We start from the raw sequence: 27939 nt of genomic DNA on the forward strand, positions 1-27939 counted from the left end.
ACAAACATAAACGACTCTCTCAGAGAGCGTATTTACAGGTCAGTTAGAGCTTCGACAATGACAGCTCCAGAGCAGGAGAACGGAACATGTGCTTTTCGCCCAGAAGTAAATGGGCTGTGATTGTGCACAGCAGGCATAAAACACTAGGGACAAAGACAAAGATTGTGGTTCCAGGGAAAGTGCTGAAAGTGATGTCAACCAGGAAGGAGGGAGGCAAGATGAGCTCAGGGGCACATACTAGGAGAGAAGACCACGTGAGGAGGAGACACGCGGGGCCTGGATTCCAGCTTCTTGTTGCCATGACAGCTGTTAACACTCGTCTGCTGGTCCGGCAGGGCCAAGCACTGGAGGAAGGTTATATAATCTCACATCAATGTTTTCCACCAACCTGTGGATGTAAATGAAGTCTTGTGTCCAGGCTTGGTTCTGCACTGAACGTCATTGGTAATTGAATTATTAAGGCTGAATATTTTCCCATAGTGTAACTTGTGGTGGTGAAAATACAGTGTATTGATCATTTCCAGAGATCCTGCTTACGCTGAGTGAATAATTACAATATAGATCATAAAGAAGAACATGTACTTTGTACAAGACCAAGTTTATGTTACATTTTAACTCCCCTTTATCTTTATGCCTGTTTAAGTTTTGGAAATTTACTGGGCTATTTTCACGCAGCAAAGCCTAAACAGCCGTCTCGGTGCCCAGACTGCACGTGGCACAAGGACCGAGAACAACTTGTTCAGCATGATGTCACAGTGTTTTGTAAAAAATAAGACTTTTAAGACGTCCAATTCGAACCGATGAAAAGCTGCTTCAAGAGGCACAAAGATGTGATGGGAAGACAAGGCTTCATTTCTTCTGCTCGTCGGACAAAATGTGGGAAGCTCAGTTTAGAGCTCCGGCCCGCTGTCAGGCAGCTGAACAACAAATGTGTCGTATAATTGGTTCCTTATAGAGTTTTGGGAAATTCACTGTGAATTAAATAAACACGAGTCTACATTCATGGAAGCAACTTTTCGCTGTAATGGACCGACATACTGAGTGCTACTGATGGGGAAGATAATTTTACATATCGAGGTGTGCCTGAAGAAAATGACAAAGTAAGGACATTTGTCGAACATTGTTGAAAATCACTTAAAGATACAACCGCCAAGCAAGCAAACAAACAAAAAGACAAACAAACAAACAACTGCGTCAATGAGCAGAAATGCGAACAACTGGAATCGGACTGGCAAAAAAAAAAAAGCGGAGCTGCGCCCCCTGGCGGACAGTCTGTTCAACTGCACCCTCATGACAGAATGTTACATTTATTTGTGCATTATGGGATTATGATTTATGAGCGCATGGCTTCATAATCACAAATCACAGCAAAGCAAACAAGGCCTGGTTCTGCGTGGATTACTGACAACACAATATATCAAGCTACCGTACATGATGTATATCAGCGGTGTAATACCACGATCAACAGAGGAGTGCACAGTTTGCGTGCTGCGCCGATGATCTCCTTGCTGAGGCCGAACCCTTAATTAGGACATGTTAAGCGATCAGGGAGCCAGCTGGCCCGGTGTTTCGGCTGTCGGTCGGTCGGACGCTCTTTAAAATTAATTCCAAACAACCAGGAGGATAGAAGTAAGTGAAACGGCCCGAATTAACGCAAAACACAGCGCCGCCCGCGTGTCACTCGTCGGCCTGCCGAGATCGCTATCGTATGAGTCAGGAGGCGTGTGGCTCAGCTAGGTGCGGACACAGACAGAGGCGAAAGGGACAGTTATCGGACTTGTGCACGATGAAGAGGAAGCCTCTGTTTGCGTTTCCATTTCCTCACTCTTCCCGGGCCTCCCTTCTGATTTTGTCCATTTTAGGCTTCGACGCAGCTCCCGTGCCGTAGCGAGGTGCGAAAGGCGCGAAAGGCCGACGTCACCGTCGTCGCACTTTCCGCCCAGTTCGGACGGCGCTGGCGACAGAGCAGAGGGGGAGACGGGTGGAGAGCAGAACAAGGAGGGCGACGTTCCGCAGCGTAGTCCTGCTCTCATTTCCAGTTCTACCGAGGAACACAAGGCACGGCGGAGCTCTCCGAACGGACGTGACCTTACAGAAGTGGCGTTCAAACACGTTCGCTCTGTGAAAAACTGCGCTCCGATGGCACGATGATGTACAAAAAAGAGCACATTTTCCCTCTATCCCTTGAGTGCTCCTTCGGTGCGCTCGAGTTTCGACGAAGCTCCTCCAGAAAGCGCTCGGGGTCCAGCGCAGAGGTCTGGGGGGGGGGCAGCGCTCAGTTTTGCAATCGGGGGAGATTCTCCAGCACCCGAAACGAGGCGAAGCGCCCGGCCGTCGCTGCGAATTGCGCACGTGTGAAACGCGGCGGCGCTTCTTTCGGAGTCTCGCGGGGCTCCGGCTGCCACGTTTCGCCAGGTGTCAAAAGAGCAATAACGGTCCGGCAGAACAGCGCGGTAACGCTGCCAATGGCGCGTGCGCAGTTACTCTTCGCTGGACACCGTGCGTGTCTGGAGAACCTAAATACTGCGCGCTGACACCGCGGTGCCCGAACCGCATCGAGCGCTCTGTGGCACCGGCTACGGGCCTTCGAAGGCAGAGCTTATCTGGACCGGAAGAGCCGGGAAGAAGAGGTCAGGACAAATAAATATCCTCGGTGCCGGCGGCAGGGAAGCGCGGGAGCCGCAGGTCAGGAGCCGCGGCCGGTGCTACACGGGCTCTGCGTTGCAGTGGCTCAGCTGGACGTTCTCCGCCGTGTGCTGCTGGGGGACACGAGGCAGCCCGTTACCGCGGTAGCCGCGTGCTGCGCATTCACAGCTTGCCGCATGTCACCGAGCTCCGCAAAAACAGCAGGCGGCAGGTGGCGCAGCGGATACAGTCGCTGCCAAACTTTGGACCTAAAAGGTTGCAGGTTCAAATTCCACCCGCAGCTTCAACTGTGGTACCGCTGAGCAAGGTACTTACCCCGAATTTCTCCAGTAAAGACACAATGACCCGGCTGCGTAAAGGGGTAAATAATTGTAAGGTCCTTGGGCGAAAAAAGCGTCGGCTATGTGAGTAAATGTACGTGAAACGTAAAAGACAAGCGTTACGCAGTTTTACCACTTGAGCGTGTGGACAAAGTATGAGCTGTGCCCCCCCTCCCACATTCCTGTACCAAAAGACTCCACCCATGGCTTCAAAATCTTCGAGTATGAACTGTAAATTCTGGGGGAAGCACCAAGTGACCTACCGAGAATTGGCCAGAGCCACCGAATTAGTGGAACCGTGTCAGTGTGGTAAAAACGGTCTTACTGATAGCGTCTACTTCCTCATCTGCACGGCGTTAAACGAGGCCATTTCCTCCATCCCGTCCCCCTCAGTGTGAAGCGTACCTTCCAGCAGAGACTGGAAGAGACTGTGCGCTAGGGAGGTGGGCTGTGTGTGTGTGTGTGTAGGGGGTGGGGAGGCTCCCGCTCCAGGGACTCCAGCCCCGATTGTGACCGCTTCCTTCCTGCCGCGGCGCATTGTGAGGACAGCGCAGCGGGCCGAGACGCTTTGGAGGTTCCTGGCGCTAATTTGCCCGGCGAGATGGTGGGCGCCGATAGGGAGGGAAGGAAGGCTCGGCCCTGCTCCCTTTGTGCCGGACATGGAAACTGTGACGAGGGCCTCCCGCCCGCACACGGCCGCCTGCGGTCCGGCCACGGGTCCCCGCGCTCGGGGCCCCGGCAGCGGTCCGGCGCGGCGCCGGCCGTTTCTTCGAGACGACGCGAAGAGCGCGGTGCGGAGAGGGGCTCCGTTCCGCACCAGGCCAACGCCGCGCTCGACGGGGGCGTTACACCGAAAGCCCCTCAAGCGCTCCGAAGTCCAACGGCAGAGCGGGGAGTTTCCGCCCCTGGGGCAGGATCCGAACCTACACCTAACCGAGGGCGAATCCCTGGATCTACCCGCTGCGCCACCTTGCCGTTCGCGACTACAACATAAACGAACATCCCCGCTGCTTCTCTTGACCTCCTCGACCTCCTTCCCAGCGTTTGTTTTGTGCGTACTTACGCGGTGCGAGTACTTACAGGGCCAAGGGGGCTGTCGGCACCTGCGAAAACAATGAGCGGCAAGTGAGTTCGCGTAAGGCCCGCGGGGCGGCTGCGCGCGGCGACAGGAGACACGCGACGCCGCTCTCCGGGCCTTGCTTGCGAAAGAACGGCCCGCGATTGCGATAATGGTACCGAGGTGGTGAGAAAACAGGAACCAGGCGAGCGGCGCTTTGAACGGTGCAGATCCTGCAGAGCGCCGCCGCCGCCACCCCACTAACTGTCCGGCAGGTTTCTTTACAAGGTGGGAGTGCCTGGAGAACACGGCCTAAGAGCGCGGAAGTGGCCAGGAGAAAAGAGCAGCTGATCCAGTGCTGCGGCGCCGATTGTTCGCGAACGCACTTGCGAGCGCGAACGTCGACCGCGATCGCGGTCGGGCCGCATTCTTGTTGCCGTTGGAAACGGGAACAAAGAGGAGCAGGAAACGGGACGCGCGCCCGTTTCGCGCCGAGCCGCGCGAGGAGAAGGGGCGGCGCCTCTCGGAGCAGCGCGGGTCACTGACCTCGAGAGAAGCTCCGGAGTTCGCTGTACACCGTGTCCCCGCCTGTCCTCGGGCGGCCTGCACAACACACACACACACACACACACATCCAGGGTCACACACCTTACACACCACACGCATGTTAGCACAGCGCAAGAGGAGCCGGTTGTCTCGGATGTCACAGCGTGCATCTGGCCGCAGCGCAGAGATGCAACCGTTTCCGCGCGCGCACGCACGCACGGAACGTCGCCCTTCCGCACAGACACAGACACCGCTGCGCCGTCTGAGATACACCGATCACGTAAACCAAGCGAGCGCTTCACGCAGCTCCGCGCCGCGGCGACAGCCCACTACTTCTACCCCAAACGCAGTTTGGCCCGAAAGCGGTTCCAGGGGCCGGCCGGGGGCGTAGGTGGGGCTCGACCGTGACAATTAAAAACAATCGTGCGCTTCCTGTTGACATGAAGCGCTACGATGTTTCTGGAAGCACACGGTCCTCGCGGTGAGCAGATCTAAGGACGACGTACGAATTATAGGCAATTAGGCCGCTCCCAAAACAGGCCCCAAATCGGTCATTTCTCTTATCGGGTAAATAAGGAGGGCGAGGAAAACACTCCCTCTGTGGCCGTCGGGGAGTCCGAGGGAAACGGGACGGGGCGGGTCGGGACGCTTGGTCTCCTCGCGCCGAAACGTCCACCTCTACCGTACAGGCACCGTGCTCTGAATGCGTACCCCACACCCCGGGGGGGATCCAGCTCACCTCCTCGGGGGTCTCCTTGCAGGGGGTGGACCACCTCTGCGTACCCCACGTCCGCTTCCTTATCCTCTTCGTCGCCGCTCGGGTCCGAGTCTGGGCGAGGCGAGCCAAACGCGGTTAGGGAACGCGCACGCACATTGACGCGTATTCATTTAGCGGACGCTGTTCTCCAAATCGACGTACATCTCAGCGAAATACAACGTGCGAGAAAGAGAGACTTAGACGAGAGGCGCGATCCTAAAGTACAGTTGCTTTCTGCCACACGAGCAGCTGCATAAAACTTGATCCGAATAGCGAGGATTCCCGATCACCTTGGCAATAATCATTTCTTTTAAATATATAAACATTTACGTTACATCGCAGGAGTAAGTGCGTGAAGGGGCGAACGCGAGGGAATGCCGGGGGTGTCAGCGGGAGTGTCGGTGTGTGCCACATCACATCGCTGCGGCGCTAAGGGCGGGAAGCCGCCTTTCGTGGAAACGACGGCGGGAGCGCCCAACTCCTTTGCGGTGCGATACCATGGTGTTCAGGTAAAAGGGGCCTAAGGGCATAGGGTTGCCTCCCGTGCAGAAACTGGCAAGACTAGAACCTGTGAGTGCCCCCCCCCACCCCACCCACTCTCACCTGGGGGTAAGGTCCTCTCGCACCAGACACTCCCTTCCCCAGAGCTGGAATGGACTGCAAGACAATAGGGACAAGACATGAGGCTGGACAGTCCTGCAGGGGAGGATCAGCCAGGCAACTCCTTGGGGGTCTCTCTCTCTCTCTCTCTCTCTCACACCATGCTGAGGTTTTCGCTTCAAGGTCATACTAACGAAATTTTATCCAACAAAATTAATGTCTAAAGAACTGAGGGCATTTTAGACTTTTTATTCCTTCCCACAATTCCTCACGCTTGACCACCCTTCAAACGGGGATTTTCTCAAGTGCCTCCGCAAGATCGGGAGCTGCACCGGCGCAGCGGGAGAGCGGCGGGCGCTCGGTTCGCTCAGCGCCGCTCACCGTTCCGCCGCGATCGCTGCGCCCATTCAAAACCGCGGGGGGCCTGACGCCAACGCCGCATTCCCCGCTTCCCCGGAAATTCCACAGTGACGTTGCCCCAGCTTCGCGGGAGCCCCTGGTCAGTCAATGAAGCCTCCTTTCAAGGAGCCTTTCGAGGGCCACGCGGTGCACTTGGGCTCCTGCCTCCTAGTGAGGTACCGGTAACCGGCCTGTGTGCGGAAGGCGCTTTTTGGCGCCGATAAAGAAAGCACTGACGGAGACATGATCCGAAATATATTACAACCGTTTATTCTGCAAGTCGTTCTCGCAACGAGGCGAAACGCAGTAACGCAGTTATACATAGACACAAGCGCACACAGAGACGCACGGAGGGAGGCGCAAGCAGCTGGATGGACGCACGGGGGACGCGGCAAAGCCGGCGGGAGAGGTGAGAACGTGGGGACAAAGTCACCATGCCGGCGATGGCGATGCGCTACAGAGGTGCGGCGGAACATGCGATGGAGGGGCCTCGTTTCGCTCCGTGGCGCGGGGGGCCGGGGGGGGGAGCGCGGCGCACGTCGCCTCATCGAGGGTCTTTCCGGAGATTTCGGCTCAGCGGAAGGGAGAGGTGGCAGCAGAGGCCACCGCAAGCCGTGTTCGGAAAACTTAAATCACTTCCTTCTTAAGTTCCGCCTTGTGTGGTTTGCAAGGTTGTTAAGCCACCGCCCAACACTTGAAAAAGAAAAAGAAAAAAAAAAAAAAAGCAAAGCGAAAGCTTGTGCAAATTTTCTAGAAGGTCCCCATCTCTCAGTCTCTCTCAGGCAGCCTCTCCTAGGTCTTCGTGCTTGCGTGTGTCCCGTCCGTCTCCAGCGTCGCTCTTCCTTCAGCGTCCCGCCGCCGCTCCCTACACCGTGGCGGGGCTGCTGCAGCTGCTCCTGTTGCTGCCGTTGGCGGGAAACGATGCCATGCTATCTCGCATCCCGTTGGTCGCTCTTCCCTCTGTGCCGTCGCACTGCGGCTCTGCGTCTGCAATCACATGGGGGTTGGGGATCGTGACAAACCCGCGATGGAAGCGGTTTCACACACTTATGGTCCGCGAACACATCGTTTTAGACTTGTTCCGGTCTCGAGAGGTCGGCGCGCCCTTTGACCATCTAAGCTGCCGTCATCCCGTTTTCGTGACGTCGGTTCCCCTGCGCTCCGAAGAACCGTTCCCGCCGAGCGACCGCGGCGGCGTTTGCGCGGCAGCGGGGGGCAAACGCAAGGTGGCGTGGAGCCGGAGACACTTTGCAGAAGTTAGCATGCATTGAGATCAATGAGCAAAGCACATCGTCGCTGCAATGACCATAAAGACTGATGGATGGCGGAGGCCGAGGGCGGGCAAGCAACGGTTTGGCATCCCAGGCGCGAGCGACTGAACGGGTGAAGCAGAAAGGAGCTGCTTGTGTTTGCAATTAGAGCAGAGAGAAAAAAATAAATCAGGTAACACACTACCTTTGTGAGCGTTATAAACTTCTGTGTCGTAGGCAAGACTCGCTGTCAGTGAGTCATCTGATTTAGGGCTCGAAGGCTTTCTAAGAAATGGTGAAAATAAAGTCATCGTTGGAATTTTCAAACGAGAAGGAACACAACGCTCCGTTCGGTCCGAGGAGGAGCCCGTCCTCAACTCGTTCGACCGAAGCAAAACGGAAAAATCACGGCGGTTAGCGTCTACCGTTCAACGAGCCGAATCGGTTGGCCCGTCGAAGGGAAAGTGACACCACCGCCGTACGAGGTGTACGGCCCAACTTACACCGAGAGTTCTGTGGCCATGTGCCGCCTCCCTGCAGCAAAGAGAAAAGGAGAGGGTTCACACACACGGAGCCGGGTTTGGGGACCGGGACACTCTGAAGGACTCCTTGACTCTACCTCTTTTATTCTTGAACCAGACGATGGCACCGATGACGATGGCTGCCACAAGCAGGAGGCAAAAGGCGGCGATAAGACCCTTCTTCCAATGCGCCAGCTCCACTGCAGAGAAAGATGCAAAAATTTGCACAAATTAACCAATCAGTCAATGAAACTGTAAGTAGAATTTTACATTTATTCGTTTACCCAACACTTTCCCCCAAAGCGACTTATAATGTTAAGTTACAACTTTTTACCCATTTATACAGCTGGGGAATTTTATTGGAACAATTAACCCCCTTGATCAAGGGTACAACAACAAAAGGTGAGATTTGAACCTGCAACCTTTAGGTCCAGTGCAACAACTCTAATCGCTATGCTACGAAAGCATTAATCTGATGATGTAGAAAGCTAAAAATTATTCCCTAAGCCCTAAAACACACATCGTCATCTGACCCACTTGTCCCAGGTGGAGTTGCGGGGAGCCGGAGCCCAACCCGGCAACACAGGGCGCAACGCTGGAGGGGACACACCCAGGATGGGATGCCAGTCCGTTGCAAGGCACCCCAAGTGGGACTTGAACCCCAAACCCACTGGAAAGCAGGACTGTGGTCCAACCCACTGCGCCACCGCACCCCCGGTCTCTGATGATGTAGAAAGCTAAAAATTATTCCCTAAGCCCTAAAACACACATCGTCATCTGACCCACTTGTCCCAGGTGGGGGTCGTGGGGAGCCGGAGCCCAACGCGGCAACACAGGGCGCAAGGCTTGAGGGGGAGGGGACACACCCAGGATGGGATCCCAGTCCACTGCAAGGCACCCCAAGTGGGACTTGAACCCCAGACCCACCAGAGAGCAGGACGAGGTCCAACCCACTGCGCCACTGGGCCCCCTGCCCTAAAACACTGCAGGTCTAAACACTTATCTGCTTACCTGTCAACTCCTGCTGAGTCCATTCTGTGACATCTATTCACCAATCTCGTCCTTTCAGGGGTTTCAGCAGAAGTCAAACTGCTCCTTTCGATTTTACCTTCTTTTTACCATATTGAAACGAATGCTCCAAGCCCAACAAGATCTTGCTCGGCGAGATCCTGCTAAAGCTCCAAACCAGCAGCTCACCTTTGACATTGACAAAAGAACTTGTGGCATCTCCGGCGTCGTTGAGGGCCCGGCAGTAGTAGTCGCCGGCATCCTCCATCTTCACTTTCTTCACCTGATGCTCTGCGTACAGAGGCTGAAAGTCCCGGAGGTCCCAGGCAGGACTTTCTTGAAGCAGTTTAGAAGATCTGCGCGAGTTAAGAAAACACAGCCAAGCGTCAACGCGAAGGAAGAAACGCTCAAAAGCGAAAAGGGCTTTTTCTCAAAAGAAGAGGACCCCTGCAGAACCCTGCTGGCAAACCTGGCTTCCACAGTGTTGGTCGACAGGGGCATCTTGCTGCCCTGCAGGTACCACTCGAAGGTGACGGGAGGAGAGCCCGAATCGATTCTACATACGAGGGTCAGGTTGTTCCCCTCAACGATGTCCGGGGGCACCTTGAGCTCCGGTGTCGACACGGGGACTGTAGAGCGATGAGAGGTGACATAGATCAAGAAATCATCCTGCGGGTCTCAGCCACGGAAGCTCGATTTCTTTACATCGTTCCGATTCGTCCGTTTACATCGACCAGACAGCGGCGCAGAGGCCCGGTTGGTCAAAAAGGTTCCTCGAGCCCGAGACGAGACAGCTCACCTATGACCGAGGCGTTCAGCCTTCGGCCCAAAACCCTGGACGAGGGGCCGTTGTTCTCGGCCTGGCAGGCAAAGCTGCGGATCTCTGAAACGTTGTGTACGGAGACCATGAAGGTCGCGCGGTAGTTGGGCTCGTTCACCGTGACGTTGCGAACCGGAGTGCGGCCCTTCATTAGGATGTAGTGGACGGGGAGGTGGCCCCTCGCACTGGAACACTGGATCTCGAAGGCTCTGTGCAGTATCACTTCTCCGACAGCTTTTATCAAAGGTTGGGACACCAGCTCTGAACGAGGCGGAGCCAGAGGAGAAGAAAAGCGAAACAAGAGGAGGAGGGGAAAAAAAAAAAAAAAAAAAAAAAAACGGTATTTAATCCGAATCTCGGCACGGTCGAGTCACTCGTCGAGCGCGAGACCCGGAGGACGCAGCGGGACGCAAGGAAGTCGTACCTTTCGCTTTAAGGACAAACTCGGTGCTTTCTTTCCAAATGTTTCCGGCTCTGGCTTTGCAGCCGTAACGGCCGTTGAGGGCCGGGGCGGCTGTGGCGGAGTAGGTGTCGGAGCGCGAAACGACCCTTCCGTCTCTGTAAAGCGAGTACTGCAGGTCACCGCGCTGGATCCTGTGCGGAGTCACGTTTGAGCTGTAGCACGTTACCGCGAACGACTCGTTCTCAAACACCTCCGGCGGATGCACGGATAAAACCGGCTTTGAAAAGAGCTCTGTGGAAATGAATAAAAAGACAAATTAATTGATCAAATCAAACTAATTACCAGGCAGAATGAAAAGCACACGTCAGTCTTCATTATTATGATGGTGTCCTCCGTGATAACCGTACTCACGGAAATTACCGCATTTACCCCGCGTTTCAGCACACCGCCCCGTGGCCATTGCCGCTCAGAAGTTGAGGCGAAATTTTGATCGGTTTCTGGCTAAAATATGTCGGAGGGACTCACGTTAACAGCACTTCACATCCATACCCCGTTGTAGCTGTGGGCTGGCGCTGTGCTCGCGGTGTGAGTGTCTAAAGGGATTCGAACCCTTCCGGTGCCGGAGAGAAAACTCCAGCGTTTTGCCTCGTGCGCCATTTATTTATAACGATGGTATGTATGGTATTCTTCATTTTCGCTGACGCCTTTCACCAAGGTGACTTCCGGTGCTACGTTTCTATGCCAATTTACTTACAACGATTTACCCACTTTTAATGTGCTTTTTATTGTACCGATTCAGTGCGAGGACCTTGATCACAGGTATTACGGTAGGAGCCAGGATTTCAACTCGGGCTCTCGATCGCAAGACGAAGCTTCAAACCACTACTCCGCTACCTGTTGCCCAGCCTCTAACAAGGCCGATATCACCACGAGACACGAACATCGCTGGGACGGGACACTCGGTCTGTCCTAAATTCGGAGGTAAATCATCGAACGACACGTCGCGTGCAGATGACGGAACCGTCACCGCTACCAAGTCGCCGAGGTTAATAAAAAATATCCTCACCTGCGACACTCATGGTGGTGTTCGCGTGCTTCTCCACATCGTTCATGTTTGCTTTACAGGTGTAAACCCCCGAGTGTGTCGTATTCGCGGTCACGTTGAATTCGACCGTGCCTTTTCCGACGGCCACTACGTTTTCCGCTTCTTGCGTCAGGATGAGAAACGGGTTCTGTTGGTGTGTCTTGATGGTACAGCTGATGGCAAAGCGGTCCCCTTCGACAACATCGTTTGCGGGCCAGACCGAAATGCTGGGTGTCACGAACAGCTCTGCGGACCGAGAGCGGCACGGAAGGGTTAGGGTTAGGGTTAGGACCCGTACGGGAACGTGCCCGGACGCAAAGCGCGGCCGGGGATGCGAATGAGCCGGGAGCGCAGACGCTTACCGTACACATCAAGAGTCACGTTGTTGCTGGGATTGGAAAGCACGCTGTCGGACCACAGGATGACCGTGTATCGGCAGTACAGCCACTTCTGTAGGCCATACCTGGGCGTCAGCTTTGCCGCGGCCGTGCCAGTAGCGGACCGCAGTCTTTTCACCTCCTTGGAGTTCTCGTAGAAGGAGAAGAAGAAGGTGCCGTGCTCCAGCGGGGCGCTGCAGTTGGCCAACACCTCTTTGCCCTCGACCGTAGAGTAAGTGTCGAGGACCAAAGTCGGGGTCTGCAGGCCTGGCGGAACGAGACGGAGCGACACTGAGCCCAAACGTGCCTTAGTTGCAGCACGACACGTCTCTCCCAGGCGAGCCAGACCACCAAAGAGGAGCGCTTCAGTATTGCCCACCTTGCACTGTAAGCTGTTGCTCAGCGCTGCTCTTACTCCTGCCGTGCGCTTTGACCCGACAGTGGTAATTTCCCGAATCGGCCACACGAGCCCGCGGGATGGAGAAGGTCTGCTGATCTGCCTCTGACTCGCTGGAGTTCACCTCCTCGTCATTCTTGAGGAGGACGTACTGCCGCCTCTTCGGAGCCGGCCGTCCCACGCTCGGGGAATGACCCTGCATGACGACGATGCCGGTCCTGCACTCCAGCCGGACGTCCGTGCCGCTCTCCACGCGCTCTCGCGGCCAGATGGTGACGTTGACAAAGTTTATGAAGACGTCTAGGACGAAAGAGTACGGGAACATCGCAAAGGGACCGCTTTCAGCGAACGGGACGGAGCTCGAGAGAACGGCTCTACGCGTAAGGGCGGCGAGACGCCGGTAGGTGTCCACAGCGCAGGTCAGACGCGCCCCCGCTGCCCGGCGCAGGTTCGCTTCCTGACTGAGCGTGTCAGTAAGGAGGGTGAGTCACAGGAAGAAAGCACTTTGTTTAAGCACACACACAGTAACGCTGTCCAGGGAGCAACGCAGCGCAGCCTTTTTTCAGAACCTTGTTCGAAACAGGTACTGGCCCACGCTGAGGAGGGCTGAAACCGGGCAGGAGGAATAAAGTGGCACTGCGCGCACACACACGCACACACACACAGTCAGCCAGCTTCCACCTCAATTATTGGCAACACTAACATGCCCCTCAGCCTCATCCAGGCAGCAATCCAGTCTCCAGACGCGTGGAACCCGGGACCCTGATGGCCTGTCTCCATCGCACAGCAAGGAGTGTGCGTGACCCCACTTCCCAGGGCCCGATCCTGCAACGCTTTCCCTCCGTTCCCAACTCGTATAGATGAGGTCGCCCTCGGCACTCGTTCAACTCGTAACGCAAAGTCTCTCGGAAACGTTTCGCCGGACCTGGTGCTTCGGTCCAAGATGAGGAAAGGAGCGTACTTACCCAACTGGTCTTCGGCACTTCGACCTGGAGGTTAGGGTTAGGGATGATGGTGGGGGGAAGGAGAGACGCAAATTTAGGGAACCCTTCATTCGTTCACGCAGTCGAGAGGTTCCCCGGTGACAGAGGCGCACTTACAGGTGCTGAGGACGGAGACTAGAAGCAAGCAGAGCAGCCGTGGGCCCATGGCAGGCAGGGGCTCCGAGGTCTCCCACATCGCGGGACGGCGCAGGGGGACTGACTGGTCGGCGCTCTGCTGCGTGAGAGAGTAGGAGAGCGCTGTCGATGGGTGGGCTCGGGGGCCGAGGGCAGAACGGCGAGGGCGTCTCCCGCAGCTATCAGTAGAAAGGGTTGCAGTTTGTGATTGGCCAGGAAGCGCATGTCATTTCCTGAGGATGTCTGAGTCCCGGCCTCCTCTCTCAGCAAGCGTGGCGGGTCGCTCAGGCCTACCCTTCGCAACCTGGGACAAGAGCAGGAGCCACGGTGTGAGGCCGCCCATCTGAGCAGGCATTGAACTCCAGCAAAGGCCAGCAGGTGGCGCAGCGCTTAAGGACCTGATCTTATAACTAAAGAGTTGGCGGTTCGAGTTCTAGCGGGGACCCTTTTCCTGTGCCCTTGCTGGGTCCAAATTACCTGTAGGATCTGAAAGTGACCCCACGCACTACTTTTGCTCACAGTGCCAGTTTTATCGCAAGAAGTCACACACACATTTATTCATTTAGCAGATGACAGCGTTAGAAACATTAAGATGGCTGTAAATAATTGCCAAGCCATACAACGGAAGACAAGGTACTCGAGACATTCCTCCTCTGCAAAGACGAGATCTTTTCCGCTACTAAGAGTTGCGAAGTGCCCCAGTTTACGCGAGGTGTTTACTAATTGGTTTGTTCCCAGTAAAACGTGTACTGAACATCACCCTACAGTAATTTCAGTCAATATGTCCATGACAACAAGTCCCATTTTCAGTCATATCGTTGTTTAAGTTCTCCTTTCAAGCGCCAGTTTTGATACGTTTCGAAGAGTCAATGGTCACGCACATCAACCAGAGTGTTGACCTTGGGGACACAACTGAAACTGCACTGCAAAGCCCTACTGCTTCTCCACAGGCACAGCAGCAAGACAGGACGTCACACGGACCAATCACGCCTTGTTCAAAATCCACTTGTCCAACGCAGGGTTACGACGGGTTTCGGCTCATCTTTGAAACGCTGTGTGAGATTCTGGTTGGGACACCTGTCCATCGCAGGGAAATCACGCCCTTCCACTCACACACACACACACACACACACACACACACACACACACACACACACACACTACAGGCAATTCAGTGTCATCAGATGACCCGAAACACACTGGAGGAACCCAGGACACCTGGGAGAACCCTACTTGAACACGACGACGACACGCAAACTCTTAGCCGGATTCAAACCGCAGTCCGGGTGCTTTTTGAGACCAGTTGCTCCCACTTTGCAAATCATCAAGACCCTTGAGAAGTGGGTGTCTCATCATTTCAGATCTCTGGTGAGAGACCACCCGGACCGCCTGCAGTTTGCTTACCAGGCCCTTATTGGTGCAGTCGGTACAATTATCTACGTGCGCCGCAGAGCTTATTGCCACCTGGAAAAAGCTGGAAGCACGGTGAGGGCTGTGCTTTTTGACTTCTCCAGTGCCTGCAGTGCCATCCTGGAACTCCAGCTGAGGAACAAGCTCATCACAATGACTGTGGATGTGAACACAGAGTCCTGACTTCGGACTATCCAACACATAGACTGCAGTGGGTCTTCGGGGGTGGTGTTGCCAATGTGGTACCGAACAATACTGGGGGCCCCCAGGGAACAGCGCTGTCTCTATTCCCACTCATCCTGTACACCTCCGACTTCTAATACAAGACTGAGCTCTGATGAGTCTGCAGCAGCAGGATGTATAGAGAGGAATGAAGAAGTGGAGTGCTGGCATCTAACCGAGGACTTGGCGTCATAGCGTAAGGTAAACCGTCTCCTGTTCAGCATCCAGAAAATGAGGAAGGTGGTGGTTCATTTTCCCCATGTTAGAGAGCCTTCGTGCCTCGAGGTACAGATGTGCAGGTTGTTCATAACTCGGGTTCATATTAACAACCGGTCGGCCTCGTCTCATACCACAGCTTTGCTGTATCACAAAGGACGGGGCATTCTGTACATTCTTACAAGGTTTAGGTCCTTTATCCTCCATCAGACTTGGACAGCCACTTGCCCTGATCAGGGTAAGAGTGAACCAGAGCCTATCTTGGAAGCACTGGGCACAAATGGGGGGGGGGTACATCCTGGCTGGGTGCCAATCTATTGCAGGGTAGCCCCACACACACCGGGCAATTTACTGCCACCAATCCATCTGAACTGCATGTCTTTGGAGTGTGAGAGGAAACCGGAGCACCCAGAGGAAACTCATGCAGGTATGGGGATAACATGTAAACTCCACACAAACTAAGTGGGGTTCGAACCCACGTCTTCTTGCACCACCCAGGCGGTGTGACACAGCAGTACTACTTGCCGTCCCATCCTTCATTATGGGTAGCAAAATTTTTCACGGTCCATCACCACTAAGCTCCCCAACACCCCTATATTAACAGTAATTGAAAAGACATTCATTAAGCAGTTAATCAGAATACATCAGTATGACTCACGTTGCCCTTGACTACTTTGTGCTCCGTACCCAAGTTTTTGACCTCGTGGACACGATCAGAAGTGCACAGCAGGGTCACGACTAGTTTTCACAGGCATAGCAGGACTGGACAGGATACTCCGGTCAAAATGAATGCCCTTCAAACAAACTCTTGACCATAAATAAGATTTGATCAGTTAACACAAAATTCCACAGAAAAGCATCAAATAAGGATATGATCTTTCACCCTATGGAATCAGAATCGGGGTAAAAACTGCAGCGGTATAACGTATTCCCAGATATAGGGTCATATGAGGGAATGGGACGCTTCTGACAGCAACATTTTACTCTTGGTGGAAAAGGAGTCTGTGTCAGAGGACAGGTAGGAGGAGTAAGGGGATCAGCAATGAGAATTCCAGATAAGTGGTAAAAAAGACAAAATAGGTCTCTTTAAAGAGGTTTAAGAACATTTAAAGAGGACCTTCTCAGCACTGAACTTAATAGTTGTGTGTTACAGAAGTCACCCGTCCAGTCTGAAGAACTGCCGAGTCCATGAGACAGGAGCTTAACTTGAATCATCTCAGCAAACATCCCAGTGTCTCAAGAGGTGAAAAGTATTACAGCGGAAACTCTGTAGTTCACACTGTAATCCCATAGAAACCAAAAGACCAAACCATTCTGTGGCTTTTTGTGCTGCTACTCGGGACGTTAAAGATTTTGCCCGAAATGACAAAAAAAAAAAAAAAAAGATGCACAGAAGAGAGAGAGTTCAAAATGGTTTGTGTAGAGAGTGTTTATTGATTCACATCTCAGTTAGGTGCTCTGATCCTTCTAATAGTCTCATAAAAAGCTTTCTTTAGTTAATTCTCATATGAGAACATCTTGCTGGAATCCTAAAATATGCTATATTTATGAAATATTTTTAATATAATTCCGTGAAATAATAAATAAACTTGTTTCAGCTTCTACAACTAAATACACAACTTCTGTGACTGGCCGAAGGGGAACACGTTTAAACTGCACACCATGTGAAAAAATTATTTCAGGGTAGGGCAAATAATAAAATAAAATAAAATAAAAAAAAGGTTTTGCGGATTTCGTTTATTTCAATGATTTATGCTCCTGTCTTACACAGCAATCTACAGCCACGGACAACACCCGATTCATTTGAACGTTCTCGTCTAAAACGTTAAAATGCGGAGCGAGACGGAGAGAGAGGCGATTGTTGTGAGCAGCGTGGCGAAAGGGTGACGCTGCAGTAATTCCTCCCGTCCCTGGGCGGGAGCCAGAGCGCGGAGCGCGGAGCGGGCCCTCGTGACTGCAGTCCATTAACACGAGGACTGATCGGGGTCCTTCCCCGGCCGGTCCGAAGGTCAGCGCTACCGTCCAGCGCGCGAGCAGATGAGGCCAGGAGCTCCCTACTTTCAGGGCTGAGTGAGGAGGAGAAAAGTGCTCCACGGTCAACACCTCATCTGAAAGACGGAGGATGTCAGTGGAAGTCGAATTAAAAACACAAGGCGAGAAAACAGGAAAAAGGGTTAAAACAAAGCCACAAGCGCAAAAGAGAGAATGCGGCGTTAGTAAGGAGGAGGCACCAGACACGGACGGAAGCGGCCAACGGGACAGGTACAGGGCCTCCTGCTCTAGGGAGGCGGACACGACGACGACGATGACGACTCCTTCGCCGATCGCAACAATCGCCCGGAGGGGTCGAGTCCTCTCATAAATAATGCTCAGAAGGTGAAAAACCTTTCTGTAGTTTCATTAAGCACTCGTACCTTTAGGAAGGAAAAGATTATTTATTTATTTATTGTTTAAGTTCAGTCCTTCATGAAAGTGAACATTGAAGGGAGCTGTAATTCTCAGCAGCCAGTTAATAAAACCTCACCCTCTGAGGGGCCTGGCGTGCTCACAGCAATTAGACAGCCAAAAAAAACCCAGTAACAAATGGTCATTCAGCACCACAGAGAGCCACGAACTGGGCATGTGTGTGTGTGTGTGTCTGCGTGTGTGCGTGCGTGTGTGTGTGTGTGTAATGCTGCTCTGTGACTGCTGTGTGTTTCATGTAAGCTTATACCAAGTCCACAAGAGTCAAAGCACTAACACTTTGTTTATAAACTCACAGGATTGCATTGTTAAACTCTGATGCACTTCTAAAAACCCACCAATTGCATCAACCTCGCTACACATCTACCAGACTAATCTTTGCAATAAAACCCAGAATTTAAAAATAAACAAAATAAAAAAAATAAATTAACGTGTGTGTGATGTCTAATTGAGGAGCCCCTTGTTCTGTCCCTCCGGGGAGAGGGGTGGAAGCCGGAAGGGCAGCTGGGGAAGGTGGCTTTAAGAGGCTCTGAGAGGCACAGGGTGGAGCCTCGGTTTCTGTGCTCAGCCGATGCCGACTCTGGTTTGCAGTCTACAGTTTATCATCCTGCTCCGAAGGCAGAGGAGGAGGGTGGAGGCGACGGGTGCAAACTGCAGAGGGCGCCAGCTGTTCACCAAGTGCGGGGGGGGGGGACGTACGTGGAGCAGTGCTGCCTGCTTCCTAACTCAGCCTGGAACGGAAGCGGCAGGACACCACGGCGATGAGAGTCGGCGCTAAAGGGTGATGACATGACGAAGAGGGATGTCCTGCCAATACTGCACTGCTTTGTAGAGGCAGATGCGTGCGGAGGCCTCGGATAGGATACTCAGGTGCGGCACTGGCGTGCTGCCGCAGGGACTGCTGCAGCGTGTTTATCCTTGCTGACGACCTGGTAGATCGGGGGTTTGAAGACCGGGGGGAGCGTCAGCAAGCTTGGCATGGCCAGAGGACGCAGAGAAGAGATGGGGCCGGCTGCTCCGTAGTCAAGGCAGGCAGCCAATTGCAGGTTTCTTTGAGGCCTGGTGAATCGCTGCATCAGACTTAGCTCCAGGGTCCCAGGCTGTTAACACTCAGCGTCACTCAGCGTGCCCTCGTGTTTCCAGGCCACGGATCCCAAATGGTCGAGGGAAAGGTGCGCGAGGACTGCAACCAAAGGGCAGGGCCACGCGTCCTTCTCGCACCCTCTTCTGCCAGGAGCCGCACAGGCATAGTCCACAAAGGCAGTGAAACCCACAGGTTACACAGCCAACAGGCCCCAATTTAATATCTCTATGATCTCTATACGCAATTAAATATAAACACTGCTTAGCACAGCCAAGTCTACAATCAAATAGCCCATAATTACAATAACATTAATAACAATAATAATAATAACATGAGTATCAGCAGCCATCACTAGACATTCAAGGTGATAATTGCATATGTACATTAGAAGTCATTTACATCCTTGCTCTGTGGTAGGGAGAGGGGGTGGGGGGGTGCATGGGCGTTATCTCAGCCTCTTCTCAGCTGAGTAGATGGACATGTAGTAGTCATTGCTTCCGACGGCCAGATGAGGCTGTGGGGGGAATGAGGAGAAAAAGGGCCACCATGTTAGACATGCTTTACTCACTGCAACTGCGTATTATGTTTATCTCTATAGCCGCATTTAAAAATCCATCCATCCATCCATCCAATTTCAGTAACTGCTTTGTCCTGAGCAGGGCTGCGGTAATCTGGAGCCTATCCCAGAAGCACAGGGTGTAAGGCAGAGGGGGGCACACCCTGGATGGAACATCAGTCCATCGCAGAGCATTTCAAAATATTATAGAATATTCGAACGTTAATATTAAAGACATATTAAAGCGTGCAGACAAGTTTTGGTGACATGTTCAGTACCCAGTAGGGATGAAAGGCTAGACAGCTTATTGCCCCGATCCTTTGGCCCATGAAGCCCTCATAATACTTGATGTTACTGATGATGTCTCCACTGGAGCTGTAAACAGCGATGAACTGGTTCATTGAGCCACTGGAGGGTTGAGGGGAGAGGAGACACAAAGGGAGAGGGAAGAAACATCCAATGTAAAAAGCTACAGTATGAGGTGAATATGACCAAATTACAAAAATTTGCCAAGGCACAATAAACAAAAGATTTTAAAAAAACAAGAAAAAGACTCCTCACCAATTCTATATGCAGTTACTCATACAATATATGCTGACAAAAAGAGTGGTACTGGACTGAGTGACTATACTTTGAGGACCGCCAGTCTGCATCACGTTGGTCTGGTTTGTCTGGTGGTGAAATGCACTTTTGTTCATCCCGAGTTGTACGTCGCTTTAGAGAAAAGCTTCCGCTAAATGAAACGATGTAAATCAGGCTTTCAGCAGACACCCACAATTCAGTGGCAATGGTTCCAGGTACCCCATCTACCACAGACTCAGTCCAGGTGCGCACAGCAGGGCTCCCTCAATCTGGATCCAGGCTACATGAACGGACAAAAATGCCGAACGCACTCTCTCGCCGCTGGGTGTCAAGCGAGAAACACGGTACCCCTTGCCCATCCCCTGGCAGCCACTTCCCACCCTTCACACCCTGGATTCTGCGCTTACCAGGCAAAGAGGTTGGCCTGCGGATGGATGTCCAAGGCCGTCAGCCCCTTCACAGTCTGCAGCACGTTCACGGAGTCCGGCACCCTCGGCTCAAAGAAGCGCACGTCCCCATTTACGCTGAGGGGTCCGGCGGGGAGGCGGAAGACGAGATACGCGTGGAAAAAAAAAACAGAGACACACACACCCGCACGTGACAGGTAAATACATGAAGAAAGAGCGGACATATGCTCGAACTCTGGTCTGCGAAGAGAGTTATTTCTTGTGGTGCGCTTCCTAAAGGGGCTCCAGCAAAAGAGCTGGAGGAGCTGCAGTTTCGGAAGGGAGAGACGTCATTCAACAACAACTCCACGGGACAAACAACTTTGGTCTTCAAGATCCCTCTCGTTAAGGACCGCCGGAATTCGTCTACCATTTCCATTCGCAAATTAATATAACCTGAAAATGACGCGTGTCCACAGCGACAATAAAAGTAAAATTAGTGCCGCTCCCACAGGGATCAGTGGGCTAAAGCGTATTTCCCACGCGAACGCAGAGCCGCACGGCGAAGAGCGCAGCTGCCATCTGCCTCGTGTCGTTTGCCCGTTGCGACCACGAGTCCTAGCAGTGGAACAGATTGACTTTGTTCCACTGGGGAAGGTGGAGTAATTGGCAGAGATCCGCACCTCAGCTGCTCATTACGCGCGACTCCAATCAATCCCCCCGTTGTCGGCGCCGAGGGATGCGCTGCTTTTCCCGGTACGTTTAGTCATCCCATATAATGCAAGTTGACTTGCGAGGAAAAAAAAAACGCAGAGTGGTCGTTGTGCGATTCGCTACAAATCGTACATGACATTATCACGCATAAAAGCAAAATTATCCATCAAATTAGCATAAATAACAGATTGTTCTTGAACTCCTACAGAAGAAAATCTGTTAAGGTTAACAAGGGCAGAACAAATTTAGCACCTAAAATAAGAGATCCAAATGACAAAGCAATTGCATAACCGTACGATAATCCGAGCATAATTGTGAAGAAACTAAAACATGCAGTAAGAAAGATTAACACTTATGAAAACTTATTTCCTACATGTTCCACATAAGCTAAATATGAAGTAAAAATGTGACCCTATTAATTATTTTGTTGAGAACATCATCAAGTTTACGTTTACCTCACTGTGAGGGCTGTGTTACCATGATGGACTAGAGCAGCACCGTGCGCGCACACACAGGCAATAAAGTTAGTTGGCATATTTGTAGTTTGGCAAAATGGAAGGCACACGGAGAGACACTTTGCTCACGTACGTACTAAAACGGATAAGAATTTTAAAAATAGAAAGCTCTCGAGAGACGACCTACAATCGCAGGGAGGCAGCACACCCAGAGAAAGCGCACTCTTCAGCGAAGTACAACTTATTCCACTCTTATTGACTGTGTTTTGTTAGAGGAGCTCTCTAAGTCCCATTGCTGGGGATCTTCTGTGTGAAACACAGCAGGGCCCTGAGAAAATTGCCCCCAGAGAGGGAAGGCAACCCCTAGAAGAGCTCATCAAGAGAGAGCAGATCACTCCAAGAGGTTCCCTCATCATTAATCCCCCCCCTACCTGTCTGATTCTTTCCACACATCTCCTCCGTAATCCTTTAGATGGTTCGACCCTTGATCGTGCGGCCAGCCGGACGAAAAAAGGGAAATGTGCGATACCATGGTGATGACAACACCAGGGTGAGGGACACAGGATCCAATTCAACCAACAAGGAGAGCCAAATTCCCTTTCAGCAAATTCACCGACCAAAACCCGCTCTTCACTGTGCAAAACAATGGTGAAACAACCAAGAGGACGGCGGAGAAGCCCCTCAAATTCTCACAGACGTCGTGCTGTAACAGAGCAGCCGTGGCCCTTCAAAAACAGGCTGAGAAACACCGGCTGAAGGAAGAGACCAAGGAGGGAAGCGTGAAGGAGAAGAGGATGTGCGACTAAGTACCTGACGCTGATGATGTGGCCCTCGGTCTCCTTCTGAAGATGAGCCTTGACCACCCAGGCACCATGCTCGCGGTAAGTCATCACGCGACTGCGGTCGCACGCAGATGGAGAGACAGAAAGAGAGAACGAACGCTGAAAACACACCCGGTGCAGTACGAACGCTTCCCTCAGCATCGCTCACGTCGTTCAACCCTTCTCGCTGAAAACTGCCTCAAAATGTGAACACAGATGCTATTTATACAACAAGGTAGCAATACGGAATCATCATACGCGGTCAATTCATCTGCAACAGGGTGGGGAGACGAAAGAGAAGCCCTCAAATGAGCATTTATAAGAGTGCAGTTCCCGGTTGATGCACTAGGTGACGCCCACAACACGCAGGCACCACTGCGGTGCGCACAGTAAGAAAAGAACAGTGAAACGCTCTGAAAAGGGCACCATGCCAGGGGAGGTTTCAGGAGCGTCCCGTCCAGCTCGGCTCCCGCTACCTCGAGCGAAGTCGCCTCCCTCGTACAGCCGACTATGTGCCCTTCCCCTCTTATGCGGCCCTGGAGCGCCACTAAATAAGCGGTGTCTGATAGTACCTGTTTTAGGCCAACGCAAGCGAGCGCTTGTGCTTTAAATTCAATCCTGAGACGAGTACAAGTTAAAGATTTATGTGACGGTTTATCGCTTAACTGTGCCGTTTTCGCATCAGGGAGAGGTGTATGAAAACGTCTGGCATAGTACTAAGCGCACGGCGACAAACGGTGCTGCGAACAGAAGAGTCGGCGTTTAAAGAACGCGCACAAATGCGACATTCCACGATGCACACAAAACGTGAGAGCACCGCACGTGCGCAAAAAACCCACATGTGAACTTTGTACCACGATGTGCTGTCGACGAGAAATGGATCGTGGCAAACTGTTTACCACTGAGGAAGTCAACCCTCACCCTAGTGACAGACTGGGTATGCAGGACTCACTTCCTATCTGCATCTCTTTGAACAATATTTGGCACTGTATCCTCACCGCGTATGGCAAAAACAAAAGTATTTTTAAATTTGAAGTACTTTTAGAAATTCTAATTTTTACACTATTTATTTATTTATTTTCATTTCCCAAAAATTGTATGCTTAATTAAGTGGAAGTGATTTTTGGTTGGGGGGGTGCAGTGGCACAGCGGGTTTGACCGGGTCCTGCTCTCCGGTGGGTCTGGGGTTCGAGTCCCCCTTGGGGTGCCTTGCGATGGACTGGCGTCCCGTCCTGGGTGTGTCCCCTCCAGCCTTACGCCCTGTGTTGCCGGGTTAGGCTCCGGTTCCCCGCGACCCCGCTTGGGACAAGCGGCTTCAGCCAATGTGCGTGTGTGAGAGATTTTTTTGGGAAGGACTTGAACAAAAAGACCTCCCACACAGCAGACTGTATGGCTTAGGATTGGGGGCTGGGGGATGTACAGCCTGTTCCTACGTATACGTATACTGTGTGCTCCTGTGTCACAGGATACACGTCTCACCATTCGTTGGGGCCCATCCTGCGGTCATAGACGCGCACTGAGCCGTCCCCAAGGCCGGCGACGATGAGGGAGCGGTTTGGGTCACACGACAGGCTGGTCACACAGCTGTCTGCCCCGGTGGGGATATCCTGAGGGAACATGCAGCCAGGGGTCAGAGGTCACAGCAAAGACACCATTCATTGCCCTGTACTATGCTGTACCAGGCTACCTGGTGCTTTTTAGGCAATGTAAAGGAATCTGGGTCACAATTCTTCAAGTACAGAAACAACCCTGGAGGCAACATGCCACATATTCTGAAAGGATATATGCATAAAACATGAAGCACAATTGACTTTGCAATAAGCCATTACTGATGAATGGTGGCAGTCACAGGCAACATCGTTTCACTGTTGTGACACTGCTTTTGAGTGGACGGGGCCCCTGCTGGCCCCGGTTCCCACAGTCACCTGGACTTTCATCTCTCGATCCGTGTCCCAGATGCGAATGACCCGCACGTCTCCCGAGGTCATGAGCAGACCCGTCTCCTGCTCCCAGTCCACCACCATACCAGCACCTATGAGGAGAGAGAAGAGGCAGCTCTGAGAGGGACACAAAGGTATATGGTTCCACTCATAGCAGGGATGGTGACACCTCCACATCCTTTCAGCACCTGTACGGGGGGGGGGGGGGGGGGGGGAAGAAGAAATGATATATGCCTAACCCACAGGAGAATAAAGATGCATGAGATGGAGTGCATCTCTTCTGGCAAGTAATGCTGAAGGGTCAGAAAAGGTGTGCCGTGTGCGATAGTTCTGCAACAACGGGCTCTGACCACCTGGAAGAGAAGACAGACAGACAGACAGACGTCTTACTGCTGTTGGTGTGGTGGTATTTAACTGGATCCTTCACAACATTTACCGCTCCCGTTTGGTAAAATGCTGCTTACTGCTTAAAGTGGGGGAACATCTGTCTTTCAAATATCCTTAAATATGTGATGCATAACCTGTATCAAGTACATTCACTTCGGTGTTTAAAGGTGGTATTTTGCAGTACAGTATTGCCACTTTTAGCCTACAATTTCTTTGTTCGGGTCTCTCAGTTTCATGCAAACGAAGGGAAGGAACTTTAGGGAGCAATCTATATAGCAATAATTCAACTGTCAACATATGCAAAATAATCACTGTGAGATATTACTTAAATACATTTTTATATAGACACTACCACTCAAGATTGCTATGAAAATTTAGGATTAAAGTCCCATGAATGGCCTTGCTGAAGGGACTGAAGCTGAACGGTGCCAAAAGTTCAGCTGTGTAAATTTGTAAAAGCAAATACTATAAAAAGATTTTATTTTATATATGAATATACACACACACACACACACACACACACACACACACGTATATAAATAGCACAGCATAACATGTAAACAGAAACAAGATACACGGCACACAAAACTATCCACAGAATTTTCTTGAAGAGCACAAGACAGCGCACTGGATGCTGAATATATTGCCACCAAACCACTGAGTCATTGTCTCCAACCGCTCATCATGTTGCTCCAGCGCCCACGGAGAAGCACGGCACGTAAGGAAGGGTCCGGCTCGGAAGGGACGCCGGTCCGTTAGCGCAATCGCGCACTCGCGGTATGTATTCGCTCACCGAGGGCGATTCGGAGTCACAAATCTACCTGAACTGGACTGTAGCGGGAAACGGGAGCGCTCACAGGAAGTCCACAGACGGAGGGAGAACGTGCAAACTCCGCACAGACAGACAATGCAGGTGCTGTGAGGCCGCACCCCTGTACTGCCCCAGATGGCAAACGTATTTTCGGCAAATCCACAAAAGTCCAAAAATCTCCCTCTCGTGTCAGAGATGTTTTCATAGTTTCCCCACCCAGTTTTGGCCTCCTGTATGTATTGTTCCTACTTCGAGTTCCTACTCATTTTAGCGATTGCTGAAAGCCGCAGCGGCGGTGCAGAAACTCGGGAAGTGCGGGAAAGGTGTTCGCAAGAGTTAAAGGTCGAGACAACTAACCCTTATGACAGCCCTTCAGCCACGGAGCCAGTTTCAACCGTCATCTCTTCCCAGTTGCTTTCTCATATACAAAATGCCTCGAGATGGAGGCTATCATATGCACAGCTGCACAAAACGGTTAGAAATGGAAATACCCCATATGCAAGCGCCTTTGGCTCAAAGCCTGCGTAGAGCCGATAAACAGTGCAATGTAAACAATGCTGCCTGCCTTGTGTGAGCCTCCGCCGAACGTCTGTTTCTCTCTGACAGAAAGTACCCGACGCATTTTGTCTGTAACACGAGCCAGTAATCCTAAGTGACTGACGCCAGCTCGCACCGTTTCCGTACGGCAGACGGACGCAGGAGGCCAGCGTGCAGACCAATCCTGTATTCTTTGATTAGGAACTAACACTTTCCAGCTCTTTCCAGGGATCATTAAGTGTGGAGCACGTATCACAAACTGATCAGGTTCACTACACCTGAGAGTGCCACGGTGGGGGAGGGGGGGGCACAGCAAGAAATTACAGTGAAAATGCGAGTGGGGTGTCAAACGTAACGGCTGATGGAACACATGGATGGATGGAGCAACCCTGAGCAAAGCCCGCCCGAACCTGCTCGCCCCAGCTGCTTCGCTGTTCGCACGGATCGCCCCCAGCATCCCTTCGGAGGATGACGGGGGGTCCCAGAGCAGGGCCCGGGCCCCCGACAGGTGGACAGACGCTCCCAGCAGCTCTGTGCTCGTAAGCCACGCCTGGGCTGGGTGCGCCGCGGCACACAGCAGCTGTCAGCACGAGAGCCCGAACTGCAACATGTCACTTCCAGCCCGAGTCACGACTCCACCGAGCACTCCCGGGCTCAAACGCAAACTTCGGCCTATAATGTACAAAGCTACGCTCACACAAGCATACAAATGTACATGCGTTCAAACACATGGACGAACACACATAGAAGTGAGTGTTTTTTCCATCACTACATTTTCACGTGCGGCAATCTGATCACACTGTTCTATGTATTCTACACTGCTGTGTTACTTTGCGCGCGCGCACACACACACACACACACACACACACACACACACACACGTACAGTACAGTATATTTCAGAAAGGGGTTGCGAGGCCCTCTCCCCCCTACAGCTCACAATCAATACTAAATGATCAAGGAGGCTTTTCGCTGTCAACATTTAAAGCCCATTCCTGATGGATGTCGAAGAAGACAGATGGTGTACGCCAGCTAGTTCCTTACAGGATAACACAAAGGAGTAGATCCGTCAGGTGTGCTAACGATAATGAACTTCCGACAGCAGACCCGAGACGTGAAAAGCTCAGCACCGCGGTGACGTCAAAGTCCTTCTGTCATAGCGGCTTCCCTTTGTCATAAGTTTAAATTCGGATTCAAACGGCTTCTTATTTAAGAAAACCAATTTATGTAGAGAAGGGCACGAGTCTGAAAACCCTGGGCTTCGGATGGCAAGTAGTGTGGAATAAGCTGAGGATGGAGTTTCTGCTCAGATGTCAGTTTGCCCTAACCTCAACTGTTTCTTCGGGAAACACTTTATCCCGGGGACAATAACATAGCGGTCAGCATTAACCATCTTCGGGGTTAATGTCAGATACATAATTCCTTTCAGTAGTGAAGGTTCGGGATGGGCCAAAGGTTTGGGGAATTATCACTTGTTGCTTTTGCTTGCATATGAGGGAAAAATGTGCAGTCTCTTTGAGCAAGTTGGTTTTGAGCTGTTGGCTGGCAAAACTTCTACGCATTGACCCAGAGTAAATGTGCCTCCCGTCAGACATTCTTGGCTCCAGAGGGAGGGCAGCTACCGGAGGCGCGGCCCTCTGCTTCGACCGGCGTTGCGCTTTCCGAGAGAACGACGCCATTGGCGCTGGCCTCGGAGCTGATGTCAAAGCTGCATATAGTGCATGTATTCAAAAAAGGCTCGGAGTGCTTCCATATTCTAATATCTGACCTGAGAGCAGACCATGCGGACATACCAGGACACTTTCAGGAGTACTTCCTCCAAGTCACTGGACAGCTAGAACTTATTCGGCTGTGTGTTGTGAAAGTGATGTTTCACTTTTGACCAGCGCTAATTACAAGTTATCTTTAGACGGATACGCAACTAGACGCATTTCTTCGAGGCACTGTAGTGAGCGACAGGTGAAGTTCTTTAGTAGTTTGCATCTGGCTGTCGTCCACACTGATCCAGCCTTGGCACCCCAGCAAAATCCCAGCACTTGGGGAAGAGGAGCGC

General features: G+C 52.2%; 2 protein-coding genes across 7 annotated transcripts in view; both read right to left on the minus strand.

Annotated features, from left to right (window-relative positions):
• Positions 1-6488: 6488 nt before the first annotated feature.
• Positions 6489-13426, minus strand: LOC108939823 (platelet endothelial cell adhesion molecule-like). Of its 3 annotated transcripts, none has more exons than XM_018761456.2 (13): positions 13286-13426; positions 13151-13174; positions 12168-12485; positions 11774-12055; positions 11394-11657; positions 10349-10618; positions 9904-10185; positions 9574-9733; positions 9294-9460; positions 8195-8296; positions 8079-8109; positions 7781-7860; positions 6489-7312 (listed from the first exon to the last, which is right to left on the minus strand). In XM_018761456.2, the coding sequence occupies exons 1-13, from the start codon at positions 13362-13364 to the stop codon at positions 7191-7193; spliced, it is 2181 nt and encodes a 726-aa protein (XP_018616972.1). In that variant the 5' UTR covers positions 13365-13426; the 3' UTR covers positions 6489-7190. The 3 variants fall into 3 exon arrangements, with proteins under 3 accessions (XP_018616972.1, XP_018616973.1, XP_018616974.1); XM_018761458.2 differs by having other exon boundaries at positions 7236-7312; positions 7781-7856; XM_018761457.2 differs by lacking the exon at positions 13151-13174.
• A 3450-nt stretch (positions 13427-16876) lies between these two features.
• The window catches only part of rptor (regulatory associated protein of MTOR, complex 1), a 126197-nt gene continuing 115134 nt past the window's right edge, over positions 16877-27939 (minus strand). For all 4 annotated transcript variants that reach the window (XM_029246691.1, XM_029246692.1, XM_029246693.1 and 1 more), the window contains 6 exons: positions 24138-24244; positions 23692-23819; positions 22202-22288; positions 20244-20360; positions 19533-19662; positions 16877-19212 (listed from right to left, as the gene is read on the minus strand). In XM_029246691.1, coding sequence (XP_029102524.1) covers positions 19144-19212; positions 19533-19662; positions 20244-20360; positions 22202-22288; positions 23692-23819; positions 24138-24244 — 638 coding nt within the window. In that variant the 3' untranslated portion in view covers positions 16877-19143. The remainder of the gene's footprint in view (positions 19213-19532; positions 19663-20243; positions 20361-22201; positions 22289-23691; positions 23820-24137; positions 24245-27939) is intronic.

This window comes from Scleropages formosus, chromosome 20 (genome assembly GCF_900964775.1).
Source record: "Scleropages formosus chromosome 20, fSclFor1.1, whole genome shotgun sequence".
NCBI lineage: Eukaryota > Metazoa > Chordata > Actinopteri > Osteoglossiformes > Osteoglossidae > Scleropages > Scleropages formosus.